Here is an 18,098-nt window from a genome sequence, read left to right on the forward strand (position 1 = left end):
TAGTGACTCACGTAAGGGAGCAGTAAATTGGGACAATAGGTTAAAAATATAAACCGTCAGTTTACACATTATGGAAGGATATTAAGATCCACTTTGACTACAGCAAACAGTCATATCATTAAACGTACTTTGGGGGGGCGGTTCTGCCATTGTGGAAAGAATCCGTATTTGGAAGGGGTTTTGGCTGTTCAGCACAGCGTTGCAATTTCCAAGAACATCCGTGTTGGGCTGCCCCAAAGCCATAAAGTCAGGTATGCATTTGAACAGGTTTGGGTGGCCAGAACACTCAAGAACAGAAAATATTTTGAGAAGGGCTGGGAAGGAGGACTACCCCACCCCTCCGCGTGTTTGCACCCAGTGTTTGAGAGCACTCCCCAGGCTGATTGCAGGGGCAGGGGCAGAGCCGCCGGGGCTGGGCGAGCAGCTCCTCACCCTGACCAGCTCCAGCTCCCGGGGGTGCTGGGCACCCCGGCTGCCCTCCCCCAGGTAACTCCTGCTGCTGCTGTTGGTTTGGCTTTTCTTGGGTTTTGCTCTTGCTCGTCCTCTGCTGCCACTTCTGTCCCACGCTTGAGCAGAGTCCTACATGTGCTCTTGAGCTAAATGATCTCGGGAGCTCCTGCAAGTGCTTGGCTTCTTTCGTTTGGCCTTTCAAGTGCCTGGTATAAATTTTCCCTTTTGGCGCGCTGGCTTTTTCTGCAAAAGGACAGAAGAATAAGACCAGCTTTCTGACAGAGTGTTTCTACCAGCCGGGTCGGCATTGTTCACCTTTGTGGCATTGTTGAACTGTTCCCTCCCTGAAAGCCCAGGGTGTGAATGTTTGAACTATTTTGCTTTTCCCATTTGGCTACAGTGCAGAGTGGCTGAAAGAATTGTATTAAAAACTGCCCCTAGAGCCTTAAGGACTGTAATTCTGCATGTCCTGGATGCACGGCCAGCTGCCAGGTTGCTATTCAAATTGTTCTTGGGTGTTTCTTGTTTGCCCTGGGGTGAGTCATCTCAATCCTTCCTCCTCCTGTCCCTTCACTACTGTCTATTGTGTGTCCACTTCTCCTCAGCCGCTGACAATGCTCAGATCCATCTGTCCCCTGGTTTCATCATACCCAGCACGTGTCTGAGTTGTCTTTTTCTGCAGGAGAGCAATTGAGAGCCGCGCTGAAGGAAGGTAAGGAGACTTTCTAAAACCCTATCCTATGATGTGTTCTTCCTTGTCTCCGCTTGAAACAGAGCAGGAGCTTCTGCCTTTCTAGCTGGACACTGACGGACACGTCCCCGTGTTCACCTCTTTTCCAAGAGGCAGGATAAGGGCCAGGGATGTACTAAAGCGGATCCAAGGCAGGCTGCTTTCTGCACGAATTAACACCTGCGAGGTCCTTCCTCTGCCTCTGGAATATACGCGAGTTAATATTTAAAAGTCCTTCCCCGACGCTTGCAGAGTGGACGTATCTATAATGAAATGAGACGCAAAGAGAACTAAGTAAAGTTGATTATTATTATTTTCTGATGTTTAAGTACAACATATGGCAAGTTTTAGTGAGGAATTAACTGGGTACTTTTCATATTAACAGACACTGTGACACAGGCGATTGTAATATTCTGGGTTAGTCAATACATTTGAAAGGTCAGGCGTATCTGGCTTTTGCCAGAGTACACAGTAGATCATGGATTTTGTTATAATTTTCTCTCGTATTTTCCAAAGCTTTCACCGCTCTGCCAGGACCAAAACAATGATTTTTGAGAGTGAGAGCAAAAGGAGGATTTTACCAAGCCTTGAGCTCATGCTCGGGGCACACTACGGTTCATATAACATTAAAAAAAATCTAAAAATTACAATTTTCTTTTGAGTTATTTTCTGCATTACAATAGAAGCAGTGAAGCATAATTTGGGAACGGAACTGTTTCAGAGCTCTGTCTGATCGGGAGGCTGGCAGCGCGTGTTCATTTTAAACCAGTCGGGCTGCATTCCAGCTGGTCTGAACGAGCCCCCCGTGAGGATAATGTCCTCGAAACTTAATCGAAAAATCTGTATCTAGAAAGGAAGCCTAAGGATGAGAATGAGCTTACTCCAGTTCCTCTCGACGTCTAAGGGTTTTCTTCTCATTTTGAAAATAAAAGTGTTCTTGCATCAGGATCATCTCTTTTCTGCTCTCGATCCTTGAAAATTGTCTTGTCTCTAAATGTTGTCAAACCTCCTCTCATAAAACAGACATCTTGCCAGCAACCCCTCGCACGTCTGGTGGAGGTTTGCTCCGTACTCACAGCTTACTACAGAGATCAGCGTTGTGCTTTTCAGACGCAGAACCAAGGACACAAATAGGTCCTGCCTGGTGGTTGTACCGCTAATAAATAACCATGATTAATAGCCGAGACAGACCAAAAACACCCAACGGAGAGACCAAGTCAGCACCCCAAGAGATAGCGTAGGGTGCTCAGCTGGACAGAGGTCCTCAGTGGTTGACAACGTCCGATTCCGCCTGCTAGGAACAGGCGTGTGCCAGACCCTGAGAGGTCCCCAAGACTGGCGGTTCTCAGGCAAGTCCCTGCACGCTGGGAGCCCCCAGCATCTTCTGACTGCCCGCTTGCTCGTGTGAGGACTTTAGCTGGGTGACAAAATGGGGCTTGGTGCTTCGCTTTTGGCAGCCCACGTTCAAAATGGTGGTCTTTGTAAACACGTTGGTGAAAAAAGACACCAAGTGAGAGCCTTGTGCGAGTCCCTTATTTTTCCAAAAACCTCCTTGGCTCCACATTTAGTAATTTTAGCTTCAAGAGAAGGTGTTTCAAATGAAAGAAAAAAACCGGATGAGTTCATATAAACTAGAGTACCGAGGACTTTGGGAAAAAAGTAACCATTTCATGTTAATGACCGAGCTGGGGTTGCTCGTTTATGCAAATCTAGAGCCGCATGTGGGTGCAATCAGATGCAATAGTCTCTGCAGCAGCAATTTCTAGATGCCATGGCAGAAGCGAATAGCTGTGACATTACTTGCTTGGCAACTTGAAACTCTGCCAGTTTGATACCATTTTGTATGTGTGTGCTAGCACTTCTGCTGATACCCGGTTTTGTCTATAGGTGGCAGTGACCTTTCATTTTTTCTGTAAAATAAGGCAGGAGCATACATACATAGGTATCTTCCTAATTTTACTACAGGATCTGGGCCAGGGCTGTGAGGCTGTGCCACTGCCTGAGCTCTGTACCCAGAGCAGTGGCCACACACTGGTCCCCTTTCCCCAGTAGCCACTTTGCCCCAGAGCATGCCACATGTGCAGTTGTAATCAGCGCAATAAAATACTTGATTACTGTTGTAAGGAGGGAAGAAGTCTGAAGACGTATATATGTGCATGGTGGAGAACTCTGTTTGGTGTTTTGGGATCATGTTCCGAGAGGGATATGTAGCAAGTTTGTCCCATTTTTAGCAAAAATCGCCTCCAAGTCTTGTCCAGCTTTCCATGAGAGAGAGGGTTCTGCTGAGGCAAAAATCTTTAAAATTTCCCCATGACCACTGCGTGTGTTTTATTTCAGTGAGAATTATAAACTTGATTGTAGAAAATGGGTAATCTCTCCTAGAGTAAAATACGCCAGAGATCAGAGCCTGTGATCTCTGCTCTGCATCAGTTAAAGATAACTTACCTGACGTGAGCAGAGCTGCATCAACAGGAAACCAGAGTAATTGAGAATCAAGCTACAAATCATTGTCAAAATAAAAGAATAAAACCCAAGGAATTTGCTTCTCTTACTCCCCGCAGATACGTACTGATTTTACAGCACATGTGAGAAAGGCAGCACGTAACCTGCAAATATCCCATCCTCTGCTTAAGTTGTCTCTTGGCATAAACCAGGCGGCCTTGTGAATGGAAAACAAAAGTAAATCCTCCAGATTCAAGCAGATACTAAATTTACTATCGAGACTAAGCAGGAGGATTTGAATCTTGCTTTCTTCTCTTCCCATAGGATAATACTTAAAGTTGCTAGGAAACAGAATTACATAGCGAGGACAAGAGGCCATTGTACATCCATGGGGAAACGTTTTGGCTGTTTTCCACCATAAATCAGAAGTTCTGGTTTATAGTGGAAATATCAGCTGAAAAGATAAAACCCCTGTGAAATAACTCTGCACTCTGAAATCGAGGTTCAGTCCTACAGCCACTATTTTTGCGGCGATTCTCGGCAGCACGACTGCAGTTCACGTTTCAGCATCAGCGGGGGCCGCTCAGCGTCCAGCGCAGCACTGGGCACTGAGCAGAGAACAATAACCATCTCTGGAGAGAGGCCCGGCTTGGCCCGGCTGAGCTGCCCCCAGTTCTCGCATTCAATTTCTACTGAACGTGATTTAGCACAACTATGCTTTTCCCTCTCTTCTCCACTAGCCAAGGGCTGTTTAATTAAAACACTGAAGCAGTTGCTCTCATCCACGCCTCTGCAGCTTCACGGATCCATAGAGGCATAAAGCAGAGCGCTAATAAAAGAGCAGAGCTCTTGCTGCCCATGGTGATGCCCATGGTGATCCCCATGGTGGCCGTGCAGGACATCCAACAGGATGAGCACCGAGGCTGGAGCTGCGCCCAGCCCTCTGCCTTCTCCTCTTCAGAGACCTTCCTCTTTCAAGGTGTGGCTCAGAATAACTTGTCCTTATTGTTTATTTGTGTAGCTTTAACAGTATATAAACCTATATATCCTGAGCCAAAGTCAATAGGAACCTTCCTCTTGACTTCAGGCTGGTTTGCCCTTCAGCCATGCTGCAGGGAGCGTGTTTGGCCCCAAACGATCTACAGTCCTAAAGCACAGTGAGCTCAGAGGGTACATACATGTATTTTAAGTTAAAGGGGGGAAAAAAAAAAGAAAACCAACCAAAAAACCCCCCACCCAACAGGTTTATGTGTACTTGTACATAGGAAAGAGGCTAAAATTCAATCAAGCACCTTGCTCCTGAAACAAAGTTTAAAGAAATCAGAACAGTTTCGCCAAGTGTTGGGTTGTCTAATGGCCTGACTCCCAGCTGGGATTATGCCTGGGTTGTAGTGAGAGCAGGGACTCCCGCAGGGACGAACGTGACAAAGCCATTTTAAACTGACCGGCTCGGACGTCAGCAGTGCTGCACCCGTGGCAACACGAGATGCTCGAAACGCAGAGCCAGGACCCCGGCGAACGCCGCCGTGGCTGGTTCACGCCGTCTCTGCCTGTCTAGAGTAGGCCCCGCACTTCCACAGCCACGGGCGAGAATTTTCCCCAGAGGATTTGTTGTACATAACTACCTGACATACAGGGCCTAATTTTCAGAGTTTACATCCACGATTTCTTTGCATGCTGCCTCTTTTCTCTCTCTTTTTTTTTTTTTAAATGAAAACCAAACAAAAGTATAAACCCCCACCAAACTGCTGCAATTTATTCATATATCTTGGTCCTTCTCACTTTATTCTGCTGCTCACTCCACGTTACTATCCACCGAGCCTTAATGAATGATGCAGGTGCGATTGCACCCAGTTTTCCTCACCAAACAAGTTAGTTAGGTAGTTTGCACCATTTTTAGCGAGCAGCTGTGAGCCCCAAGCAGGGCTGGGGAGGGCTGGCTGGGGCAGCCTGATGGGCAGGGCCTTTGGGAAAGCAGGCAGGGCTTCTCAGGAGTTTAAACAGCCTGTCAAAGTCTGTCACCATTGGCTGTCTCTTAATTGGAATTAGGCAATAAATTCATATTAACGAGAAAGAAAGGCCTATTTGGGTTTGGTGTTCCCCTCTGTGTTACAGGAGCTATGGGCAATACCGTGAGTGTCCCGGAGGAAGCAGAAGATGACAATACGTGCACCGTAAAGAGCTATCAGGTAACTGAGAGCTGCCCGCTCTCATCTTCCCTGCCTGTTGCACATCGCTGCCGCTGCTTTTCAAATCCTGTGGTGTGCCCAGTCCTCAGAACTGTATTATTTGCTCTTTCAGGCTCTATCTGAATCTCCTGACAGTATTAAGAATGGATCTGTTGCATTTGTTCAGACTCACTCTGCTGCAATGAACGGTGAAGGTACGTACTGGGGAAGGGTGGCACGTTTACACCTCTCCTGCCACCAGACAGAGGGAGGTTTATGCTGGAGCAACAATAAATACTGGTGCATGGTCTCAAATTAGAAGATGATGCCCTGTTTCAGCTCTTACTTGTGAATTAATACCTGTGGCTTTTCAGAAGCTTGAAAGGTTAAAGATAAAAAAAGAGCAAAATAGGAAAATATGTCCAAAGTCCTCTGGAAGCTGCTGTTACAGTATTGAGTGTAGCGAAGGCCGATGGAATCACGTGAGTCCAAAAGAAAAGAAGTTATTAGCATAAATTATTTAAAGTCCAGAGTAATATTGTATTAGGGAAACAAAGGCAAGAAGAAGGGAGTTGGAAACTGGTTTGGGGGAACTTCTTCTAGTGACTGCAAGGAAAGACATTATTTTGAAACATTCTGCATGCCCTCAGCCTTCTGGGGGTGTTTTGAGCAGTTTAACATTAATAAAAGAAAATCTGGCAAAACTCTTTGCAAGTTGGTTACAAAAAAAGAAATTAAAATAAAATCTGGGTCCTAGCTATGTGTTCTCATCTGCAAGATTGTAAAGTCTTAGAAACTACCTCTGTGGGTTTTTTGTGAAACCATAGTTCTGATACTTTCAGTAGCAACTTCAACAAGTGATATGATAAAAATGTGAGCGCCTTCTTGTTCATCTAAACTTCTCTATCTTGTTCTCTGATTTCTGGTCCTGTGTTCCTGAGTAGGTGCGTTGCTTCGACTTCAAAGATACCAAACAATTATTTGCTGACAATGAAATATATAGAGAGATATGTTTTTCTGTCCTGTTTGTCATTTAGAAAAAGTGAATGGCTGGCAAAATACCGTAAGGTGGTAGGCACGATACCTGCAGTGATGATGTTATACCATAATTGCCTCTGGACCTGAGGGTTTGCAGTGAAATGCCAGTTCTGATCCTGAGCTGGGCTTTAGCGGTTTCCTTCGCGTACAGAAACCTACCTTGCTCTCAGTTCAGAGGCAGGCGACCTCCTTGAAGGGAGCAGAGTATGTCTAATCTGCAGTGAGATCTTAGTAAACAAAATTTAACTGTGTCAACTGCTGGCATTCGAATTCTAGAGAGTTTAGGTATAGCACAGTAATTTATAGAGCCAGGTAAGTGACAGCTGGGAATGCTGCGTGGCTGACAGCGTTATTGCCAAGAGGTCAGTCCTATTTACCAGAAGTTACTCAGTGTGTCACAAGACCAACGTAACCCTGACCACCTCTCTCCCGTTACTGTTACGGGGTGTATTAGGAGTTACTCAACTACTGCCGGGGCAACTAGAGCACTGGGGGCTTGTTCTCGCGCTCTCTGTACGCTAATGAATCAAACTGATCTGCCCCCGTTATACGTACGCCGTGGGTGTTAGTGCAGAAGTTGAATAGTGTCTGGCACGGCTTGGCTCTTCTTGCACAATGCTCTTCTATACCGAGCAAGGAGAGGGGAGAGAGAGGTATCAGGTACTCTGGGGTGTGGTAAATCACTACTCGGGGCATCCCATTTCAGAGCGATTTGGGTGGTGTCCATCGCCGGACAGTGACCCCACCAGGGCAGGAGCCTGCCGGCAGCTGAGCCCACTTCCAGCGCTGCCGTCCTGAAAACCTGGTGCGGTCTGTATGGCCTGAGCACTAAACATTTGATCCAAGTAGTTTTGAGAAGTTATCTCCACATATCCATGGGCAATTGCGCTCATCCACAGACATGCGTCTCTCGCCTCCCCTTTCAGCGCCTCATTAATTTCTCCTTCCACCTCTTGTTGGCTTTGGAGCCTTTTTGAGCAGCATTGAGGCAGCGCCCGTCTGGAGGAGCGCTGCTTCGGTTCACATCTCTGCAGATTTGGCCACGTTAATTTTGCCAGTGTTTTCCTTGCTTGGGATTTCTTCCTGTTTTCAGAATACAATAAACCCCAACAATTCTCTCCAATCTCTGCAAGGAAAGAAAAATATTATTTTATCGTTCATTGTTAAGAGAACCCTCTCAGCCTGTTACATCCAGTTGAAAAAAAAAAATCTAAGATTAGACAAAAATAATCAAAGACTGGCATGGAAATATGCAGATGGTACTGATTACTGCTCAGAATCTCTGTTCCATGGGTAATTTCCTAATGCCATCGAGCTTTAATAAGGCAGTTTAAACTGTTGCCTACTAGAAAATAAAAGCCTGTAGCTGTGTGTTTCTGCTGGTGTAAACCAGCAGAGTTCTGGGAAGTAAATAAAAGCCAGATGATTTACACTGTCTGAAGACCTAGAAAATAAGTGTACATCTTACTCTTAACATATAAAATGAAGCATATGGCATTGTTTTACTTAAATGGATTACCTAATTAATGTAATTACTAAATCCGTTTAAGTAGCAAGTTGAAAAATTGGACTGTCCTGTGTTGATATTACTCATATTTTAAGTTCATTAATGTTTAAAAAGCAGTTAAAATCATTAACTATTTAGATACCACTGAAATATCGCTGGTTTCTGTAATGTAGTCAAGGTCTTGGTGAAACAAAAGTGCAAGCGCTGTTTGGAGATAGATGTTATTCCTACAGAAAATGTAGTTGATAGTATTTCTAAAATGAAATAATGCCAGGAATAGTATTGTAATCCATTTTATGGTCATAAAGAGAGCACTTCTGGAGCAGACAAAAGAGCTGCAAAAAGGGCAAGTGAAGCAAGAGGATTTTATTAATAGTGCTAGATGTATATTTGTGGTCTTTGTCTTGTTAGTTTGCATTTCTGTGATTGCCAGTGATCTCACCATGTGCTGTGCATTAAACGGTATAGTTGATAAATGAGTCTATGAAATCTATATCTGCTAATATAATGAAAAAAGAATCCAGAGAGTTAACTTAATATGACCAGAGGAAGTAATGTTATTTGGAAGAGTCCCGTCACCATCTGCTTCACATCTGGGTGAGCAGATTGGCGACTGGTTCCCTACATTTGCTGCTTCTGCTCAAACAGGCTGACAGATGTGTGGACTTAGGGATTCTTTCCATGGCTTGCCTTTCCTGCTCCTCTGGATTAGCAGGGATGCAGACACTGCACAGAGTGCTAGCATCCACCTTCTCCTGCAACGCCACGTAAATAGTGGCGGTGCCCTTACTGCTACTTCGCGACGTGTTGCTCTGCAAGTAATAGGATAGCAAATCTGATCCTGACTTTTCCTAATGTGTTGCGTTCGCCTTTTAGAACTTCAAATAATGTGAGTACTTGGTGGAAAACAGGCACGGGAAAAGGGCCAGAACTAACAGCTGTATATCTGAGATTTGCACTACATAGAGTAGAAACGTATCAGGACAAAATGGGGAAAATTATGTTTGTATTTGGTTGGCAATTATGTGCAAATCCTTAAACCAGTGAGCAGCTTACTAATGCTCGTAAACAGAAAGATTGCACAAGAAGGAAAACATCAGTTAAGATGCAACTCCTCTGTTCCAGAGGATAAATCTGATCCAGGAAATTCTGCTGCTAGCCAGTATCTAACAGAAATGGGTGTATTGCAGTAACTCTGGGTGCCTGTAAGGTCTGAAACACAAGGCATTTCAGTTTAGGGGTTTTTTTAAGAATGATCACTACTATTCTTGCTGCTAGCTTCTCTTCCTCTATTGCCATTATTTCCAGTAAATCTGTTAGGTAAATAACAATGCTAGTTAACTTAGTGAAACAAAATTATTCTTAGAGCAAAAATGTACTGTCAACTTTATTTGTATGGAATAGTCGAGCGAGATTGCAAAAGAATATTAGTACGTGTTTTCTTTTTTAAGAAAGGGGGGAAATGCCTTATTTTAGAATTCCCTAATGCTTCTGAAAAGTCAGTCATTTAGTCTCGTCAACAGTTTTTGGGCATTTCCCACACAAAGACAAGATACACTTGGAGATCTGAAAATTCTACGTCTACCTTAGTGTTATGATACCAAGTCTGTTGTAAATATTGGAAGGAAAAATTAACCTACACGATATCTATAAAAATAGATCTGAAATGTAAATTAGAAAACTCACTCTTTTGTTGCTAGGTATTTAGATTTTTAAGCCTAGTGTTTGCTGCAGTAATTCATTCAGGGCTATTACGATCCATCATGCTGGCCTACACTGATGGACTTCTTGGTGCCAAATGGTGCCTTGTAGCCCTTAATGGCTCCTTCATGGCCATTAAAATCTATTGTCTCCATGATTATCTGAACTCCAGGGAAGGAGACAATGCTGTGGTACTACAATTACATTGCTAAGCAAAATATCTGCAACTGGCTTGTATTCAAGATAGTCAAAGATGCTAAAGCTACCTTTGTAGCCAATGGCCTGCTCAGTTCAGTTAAAAAACAAAACAAACCCTGATTTTTTTTCTATTGTCAAAAGCAACAATATCAGAAAACATTTTCTCATAGTATTTATTTTATGGCATGTTTACATGCTAATGGCCTACAGGAGATGTCTATGCTGAAGACCTTGCCAATTCAAGTTGCTCCTCATTCAAGAGCTAAAAATGACTTGCACTATGGAAAAGTCAGTAGGATAAATGGCAGGAGGTGAGAGGCTGCCTATGTAAGACATCACAGGGCCTTCTTTTAGGTGTTCCCCACACGTAAGTATTAGCTGCGAGGGTGCGTGTAACTGCTGAAACCAGCTTAGCTATCAAAGGCTGAGGAAAAGGTGCCAGCTTTACATCCTTCGGATGCTGTCTTAACTTGGGCAAATTCAACACCAAAAATAGGTGCCTACCAGTACATGGCTTAGGCTGCTGCCAGGAATAAAAAAAGCAAACAAAGCTTCAGAGCAAATCAGGTTACAGTGGAGAAGGGGGAAGGCAACCTGGGAGAGCTGGGCAGAACTGCTTTTGGTCCCACTCGAGGGAGTTCGGCTGCCATGGGCTACACGTGCCAGGCCGAAGTCTGGTTGTGTTCCCAGCCACCAGCAAAAGCAAATCGGCTGACAAGAGCCGGGGCAGCCTTTTCGTTTGTCAGACTGGCGCCTCTGAACCTCCCTTCCTGCCAGTCGCATCCTTGGGATTCCTGCCCGCATCTGCCGTTCCCTCTGGCCGAGCGCTGATCCCGGTCCCAAACGCGCGTGGAACGGGTCTCCGCCGCAGGCTCCCTGCACCGATGCTTCCGGAGCTCTGCTGCCTGCCCGTGGCGCTCGCGGTGCGTGAGGGCCCGTAACGAACAGCAACAATTCCATACCTGTAGAATCAGTTTTGCAGCTCGCATGGGCAACTTAAAGCTTATGCCCACCTTAAGGCTTTGTAGAATCTTCTCTTTGCTGGCTCTATTAAAACCTAAGCGCTTGCTTTTTAACGTTCAGTGATAATTCTGCAGATTTGATCCCCGTCTGTGCCAGCAAACATAGCGCTGTTGTTCATCCTCAGCCTGTGGAAGTGCTTAACGCTAAAGTCAAGGATACAAAAGGAAGGGGGAGAAAGTCTGTTAGCAATTACTCCTGAGCAGGGAAACGGTATTGACATAACATTGCACTAACCATTACTCTTCTCTGTACAGTTTTTCTTATAAGAAAAGGAAAAAATGTGGGTCCAATCTAGCTAATTTCAGAAAAAATGTCCTTATTTTGAGGGTGCTCTTACTGAAGAGAGACTTTGTGCAGTTATAGTATTGCTTTTTTTTACATCCCCTGATGAAGTAGGGGGAAAGGAAGGACAAATCTTCTGTCGTGTGACTGTCTTTTGTTAAATACTTGAAAGGAAAATGCCTGTGTAGTAGCAGTACGAAATGCAATCTCACAGCAGTGCTGTAAATTGTATATTGATTTTAGTATCAGAGCGGTTATTCATCTCATTCAGAGTGAGCAGCTTTGATCTACTTGCAGATCTGGCCTAGGATTTGGGAGGGTTTGCTTCTATTCCTAATTCTGCCTCTGGATTGTGCAATAATTTGGGGAAGAATGGCACTTCTTGTGTCTCTTTTAAAAAAAAAAAAAAACAAACCTCATGCACTTTCTGCTCTGGCTTGTAGCTGTTTGAATGAATGCAACAAATGGCGTGGGTTTGTTATCAGGGTTCTGACAGAGAAAGGGGACGGTGGGACCCTCCTGGGGGTACGGAGCCCGACTGCTCCCCCATCAACAAGCAGTTGGGAGCTGCTGAGTTTGCTGCCCTACGCGGCTCAGTCCAAGTGCCAGTGAACTTGGAGAGACCCATTAAGCTTTAATCAGGGAATTTGGAGAAGTCAGTCGGAGGTATCTGCGACGATGCTCTCAAACCTTGCGGACATCATTGTGCCTTTACAAGCAATCGCAGGGACTCTGGACACAAGTGAAACTCTATGTGGGATCAAAGACTGAAACGAAACGTTGAGAGGTTGAACAGTGTTGTCAAAACTGCAACATTTTCATCCAAATACTACAATTTCAAACACTTTTCCTTTCACCATTTTGCTGTGAATACGGCACAAGTCAAACTTCTGTTCGGCCCACCCCAGTAGTGTCTCCTTCCTGGTGGTGGGATCTGCTTTGCCTGGTGTCTGAGCAGACCTTCCCTGAAACGGCTCGAACTGTTTTGACACAAGAGACATGCTGCAGAGCTCATGCCGGTGATATTTGCCAGGTCTTTCATTCCTTCCATGATAATTAGAGATAAAAGGAGCTTGATAGGTTCATGAGCTACTTTTTGTTTGGTTGGCTTTCTTAATGATGAGCCTATATTCCTATTTTTACACTAACGACAGTTTTCTTGCGTTTCACTTTTATCTGTTACACAAAGCAGAAGTTCAGCATCTATTACAATTATTTTCCAATGGATATTGTTTCTGCTTTCTTTAGCTGGGGAAGGGTTTGCTTTTTGCTTCCTTCCCAAGTTTCCAACTATAATTAGAAGTTAGTGCTTCAGTTCTTTTTCATATAGCACTACAGGAGGCTTAGGAAACTCTAACTGACACTCAGTGACCCTGACCGAATAGGTGCCTGAATAGCTGGTTACTCGTACCTTTCCTTTGCGTGTCGGTATGTTGAAATAGGTGCTCGTGAAATATTGCAGAAGAGTATTACTGGCAAAGGACTCTTGCCAGCGTGAGTCATTTTCTTACATGAATAGTAACAGAGAGAATCCAGGGAAAGAATTTTTCCTGTATTAGAGTGCACACAAAGAAGTGAAAATCCATTTACCTGGACAGAACAGGTTGTACTGCGGCGCTCCCGCCCCCCTGCATGCTTGCCTATGCCCAAAATACGGTAAGAAAGCAAATGTCAGGTTAAAAACATGAGAAGTCGAGGAGTTGGGAGCCAGGTCCCCAGCAGCTGGTGGAGTGCTGGCGGCAGTTGTGAATCCTGCCGCCACAGCCCGCACTTTGTCAGCCGTTGCCTTCGCTGCTGGTTCAGTAAAGTCACTTGGGATTCGCGCCGGCACGCTCCGGCACTTCTCGTCTCTCGGGTTCATGGAAGCCCCCACCTCCTGCCAGTCGGGACGAACGCTGAACTGTGAAGCAAGGGTCCGGCGGGGACTCTCGGTCACCGGGTTAACGCGGCGGGAAGGGGATGTCACGGTGGGATGCCGGGGCTCTGTTCTCCTCCCGCATCTGCCCCGGGACGTGACCGGGGTCCCCGGGCGCTGCCGCAGGAGAACCGCATCAGACGGGCACAGGCTGGTGTTGTGCGGTGCCTGCGGATGCTGGTGTGGTGTTATGCAAAATCCTGGGGGGAGAGCGGAAAATTGGGGTAACTTTGCAGTGAAAAGCTAAGGCGTAGTTTTGAAAGCCATGACTTAAAAAGTTTGGCTTTCCTTATCTTAAAAAGGAATTTAAAAATGAAACAGAACACTGAAGATCTGGACTGGGGAAGACAGGCGTTTTAGTCAGGTTTTGGTATCTGGGGTTTTATGTCTGTTAAATTAAAATGTGAAGGCATAATATTGACTAGACTATTACAATTATCATTTGAAATAATTTCAATTTTACACTGAAACTGACAATTTTAAAGTTCCAATTTAGCAAGTCAGTTTGAGGCTGTCAGTTTTTCACAGTTATAATTAAGTAGATCTAAATTCATCCTTGAAATCTGTGGGGATGATTGACAGGGAAATCAGATATATATTCTAGTCAAAGCAGGGAAGAGAAGCTCAGGCTGAGGGGTTGCTGCAAGGTTTACCTCTCGACAAGCCTCCTCTTGTTTACGGGGGGTTTGCACCGTATTATCTGCAATTCAGTCTCCCATCCACAAAATGGATACAACAAAGATTTTTTTTTTCTTTTGTCTCTTTTTCCTTTTGTCTTCTGTAAAGCAGGAGCCTTCTTTTCCCATCTGCACATACAGTGTGAGGGATTTCCACCTCAGCCGTACTATCAAAGTGCCATTGTAATATAAAACCATAAAATACACTTTTAAGATGAAAGATTTTTTTTCACGTTTAAAGTGTGATGGCCATGTGTGCACACAAGGGGGAATTTTTGGTGAGAATTTTGAGGGGAGGGGAATGTGATTAAGAGCCATATTGCTGGTGGGTAAAGAGAGTCAGAAACATAAGGATCGAAAGCCTGGCTCAGATGTGATTTACAACTCTTCAAATCAGGCTTAAACTTACAGACAGTGGGGGAGAAGTGCAAGTAGAAACTGCACTATGGAGAGCAGGCAGCAAGGCAAGGAACAGCGCTGGAAAAATGACCGAAGGAAGTTATGACTGCAAAGCCCTGTGGGGAGTTTGGCAAGCCAGGAAACGAAACCAGTCCTCGCAGTTTCCATTCTTTTTTCCCATTTAACTTTGACAGAGGAAAGGGTAATATGCTAACATATAACTTTGTCTCAAATTTTATTGATTATTTTTTTTTGCATATCACTTCTTTAATTTTAATTGGAAAGTAAAATATCCTCAGCAAGTCTGCTGGGCTAAGCAGTGAAAAACCTGGGCCGTTATCTGCCCTTGGCAGCTGCAAGGGGGCTGTGGAGGACATAAAATTTGCACCAACTTCAATGAGGAATGGCAGGAAAGAAAAATCAGACGCGCATCTGATAGATGAGCGGCAGCTCGTATTTAGCACAGGAAGACAACAGGGTCTCTAACCAAGCTGCACGCTGTGTGGTCCCCCCCGAGGCTCCACGTTTCAGAATTAGTTTATTAAAGAGCGAGGTCACCGTGATTAATGGATACAACCAGTATAACTTCTTTGCTGTGCTGGATAATTACTGTTTTATGCTTCTGTTTGTAGTGGATGCAAAGGCAAGTGTTGCACGGGATAATGTGGCCGTTTCTTCCCCGAAGACAATGGAGCAGAGCCCCGTCCCCGAGGCGGGCGGGCAGAGCCCCGGGAGCGCTGCCAGGAGAGCCCGGCCATCTGCTAAATCCCGCTCTGTCTTCGCGTTTTCATGGGCTGTACCAGGGCGTACTGAAGACCCAGCTACAGATTCATCAGTTGGATGGGCGAAACTTGATGTCAGCTCAGAGGCGCCTGGAGCGAACAAAGCACCGAGTGACAGCGTGGAGGTTCCCGCGGCAGCTGCGCGGGAGGAAGGCGCACATAAAAACCTGACCGGGGCCCCGCCGGCAGCGTCGCTTCACGACATCGATCTCACAACATCGGTGACACCTGAGGGAGAGGATGCGGCTGCCTCAGAGCCAAAACAAGTAACCTTCTTTGACAGGATCTTCAAACTGGAGAAGGGAAAGGAAAGGAGTAAAAGGCAAATTGATGCCCAGGAGGAAAGGCAGGCTGCAGACCTTCCCGACGGGCGCATCACGGCGAAGGAGGCTGCTGGATTACAGAGCGCGTCAGACGGCGTCCCGCAGGGGAAGGCAAGTGTTTGAACAGGAATATCCATTTCACTCTTAATGAAACCTCTTGGGAATATTAAGAGCTCAGGACAGCTTGATGTCATGTTGGCTGTGTGAACGGATCAGTGTTGCTCTTAAAATTATCGCAGGTAAGCCCCCGAAGGGGCGGCCGAATGGAGGTATGGGAGAAGGACCCGTGGCGGAGTGGCAATGGCTCTGATGTCCGCTTCGTGACCGAACGCTGGCATCTGACCTCCAGTTTAACTTCACTTGTATTTCTCTGAAAGGTTTGGGCCAGATAGCTGTCCTGAGGCTCCAAGTGCCAGGATGATGAACAGCAGCCAGCTACAAATGAAAGCAAAAATACCTGAAAGTAAAATTGTTTCTTCTGCTTTAGGAACTTGGAGTTTGACGCTGGATGGCTTTAAGATGTTTTGTGCCATTCTTATAAAATAGTCCCTCTGCTTAGGCAATAGCTGCTTCTTGCATACCCTATGTACCAGAATAAGGAATATTATGCAGGAGTGATTTTTGCAGTCTTGGCTATTGCGATTTTTTTAAATCAAGGAAATATGGTCCTTAGAATTGATTTTACAGGATGAGAACGTCATATAAGAAATTAACTTACTTGAGAGAGCACGCTAATTAAAAGAAAGGAGCTGAACACAGATGTGAGTTTAGATATTTATGTTTCCTAGAAAGTTTGATATCAGCAAATATACTATAGGATTAACTTTCAGGTAATTAACTACTGAAAAAGTCCATCTCCTGAATGGGGATAAGTGGCACAACCCTCATTAGCTCCGCTGGAGAGGTGCCAGGACACACTACCTGTGATCCAGCTCAAGTCCTGTCCAACGTCAGGAGCAGCAGGGAGGAACTAGCTGCATGGTCCCCCCATCAGGATTGGTGTGTAAATGCCGTTTTAATCGTAACTGCTTTTATTGGCCTGGTTCAGGCTTACGAATCAGACTGCTGTATGATCGCTAGTGCTTTGAACGGCGGTGAACGCAGTTCATGAGTTGCTCGCTTCTTGCACTGACGACATTGCAGGTTGTCCCCAAAGGTCTCTTCCGTTTCTGTTCTTTCACCTTGTCTTCTCTACATTATGCCTCCTCAAATTTGAAGATCATATTTCTTGTATGAACTTGTAATATTTTTCTGAAGATCCATTTGTAAAACTAAACAGCTGCATTTTTGACCATTGCCCTCCAAAAGTGGGACCCGTCGCTAGTATTTCAGACAGCTATATCTGCACATTTAAAGAATCTGTAGCCTCGGCCCAGCAGAATATCGAGTCATTCACTACATAAACAGAACGGGGTGAATAATTCAGAATGAATAATCTATTCAGTGCGTACTGGCACTTCTGTTTGTAGCTATGAGACTGAAGCTTTCCAAGACTGTAAATTCCCACAGATATTTTTGACTAATACACACAGAATAAGTTTTGCCTGTGGCTCACAAAAATTTACAGTCAAATGCAAAATTTATAATTTCTTATTTTGCTGTGATTGCAGACTATGGAGTGTGACACTCTGCAATGAAACAACGGTCTGAAGTAGCTTTAGCCAGAAGTCGGAGTTAAACGCTTGCTGGTAGCAATAGGCACCTTGGGAGAGCTCCAGTGTTTGTAACGAGGAGCCATCGGGGATGGGACGAGGCAATCTAAATCTTATTCTGCCAGTTCAAATGCATACTAGAAGCGCTGTTTGTTCAAACCAAACTTCTTGATATCCATGCTGCCTAGCTTTCTTATTAATTTTGAGTTCTGTTCCAGTCTTCACCTTATAGCGATCCACTCCCTGAACCTCGCTAAAGGGGTGAATCGGGCAGTCCCCGGTGCCCGTCAGCGGGAGGTTGGTTGGTGTGAAGTGCTTGCAGGGCTCCAGCCCACACCACGGCTTTTCGGGGCCTGCGTGAGGACAGCTCTCCTGTTGCACAGGATGCCTGTACATCGTTTACACGTGTGCTTCAAGCTGCGCCGCTGAAAATGCTTGAGGACTCACAAAATTGGGGTTCAAGTTGCTCAGTGTAAACGACAGTGGCACAGAACTGTATCATGGGGAGAGTGAAATTTTAACTTTATCCTCAAATTTCCGGACTATAATTTTTGTCTGTGTTCAAATATGAGAAGGAGCATACTTGGGGGCAGAGAGGAGTTAAGGACCTTTTCTGAGAAAAACATATCCACCAAACACTTCTGATATGTTGCCAAACTTTAACTCCATTTCTAAAACAAAGGCTGTGGCTCTGCCTTGCAGCACAGTTGCCCTCTGTTCCCTCTAAGGTTGCTGGTTCTCATGTAGGATGGGAGAATGACCAACTCTAATTTAATTGCTGTTACTGTGACCAAATAATCATACTAAAAAT

The 18,098-nt window shown here is 45.0% G+C and overlaps 1 protein-coding gene across 5 annotated transcripts in view; it reads left to right on the forward strand.

The window, feature by feature from the left end:
- The first annotated feature begins 411 nt into the window (after positions 1 to 411).
- The window catches only part of BCAS1 (brain enriched myelin associated protein 1), a 54,940-nt gene continuing 37,253 nt past the window's right edge, over positions 412 to 18,098 (forward strand). For 3 of the 5 annotated variants that reach the window (XM_075768508.1, XM_075768512.1, XM_075768511.1), the window contains exons 1-4: positions 1,056 to 1,162; positions 5,738 to 5,811; positions 5,924 to 6,005; positions 15,163 to 15,746. In XM_075768508.1, coding sequence (XP_075624623.1) covers positions 5,743 to 5,811; positions 5,924 to 6,005; positions 15,163 to 15,746 — 735 coding nt within the window. In that variant the 5' untranslated portion in view covers positions 1,056 to 1,162; positions 5,738 to 5,742. Of the gene's footprint in view, positions 487 to 1,055; positions 1,163 to 5,737; positions 5,812 to 5,923; positions 6,006 to 15,162; positions 15,747 to 18,098 lie in introns of those variants that run through there. The other 2 variants (XM_075768509.1, XM_075768507.1) reach the window with 2 other exon arrangements.

Source organism: Balearica regulorum, chromosome 16, assembly GCF_011004875.1.
Source record: "Balearica regulorum gibbericeps isolate bBalReg1 chromosome 16, bBalReg1.pri, whole genome shotgun sequence".
Classification (NCBI taxonomy): domain Eukaryota; kingdom Metazoa; phylum Chordata; class Aves; order Gruiformes; family Gruidae; genus Balearica; species Balearica regulorum.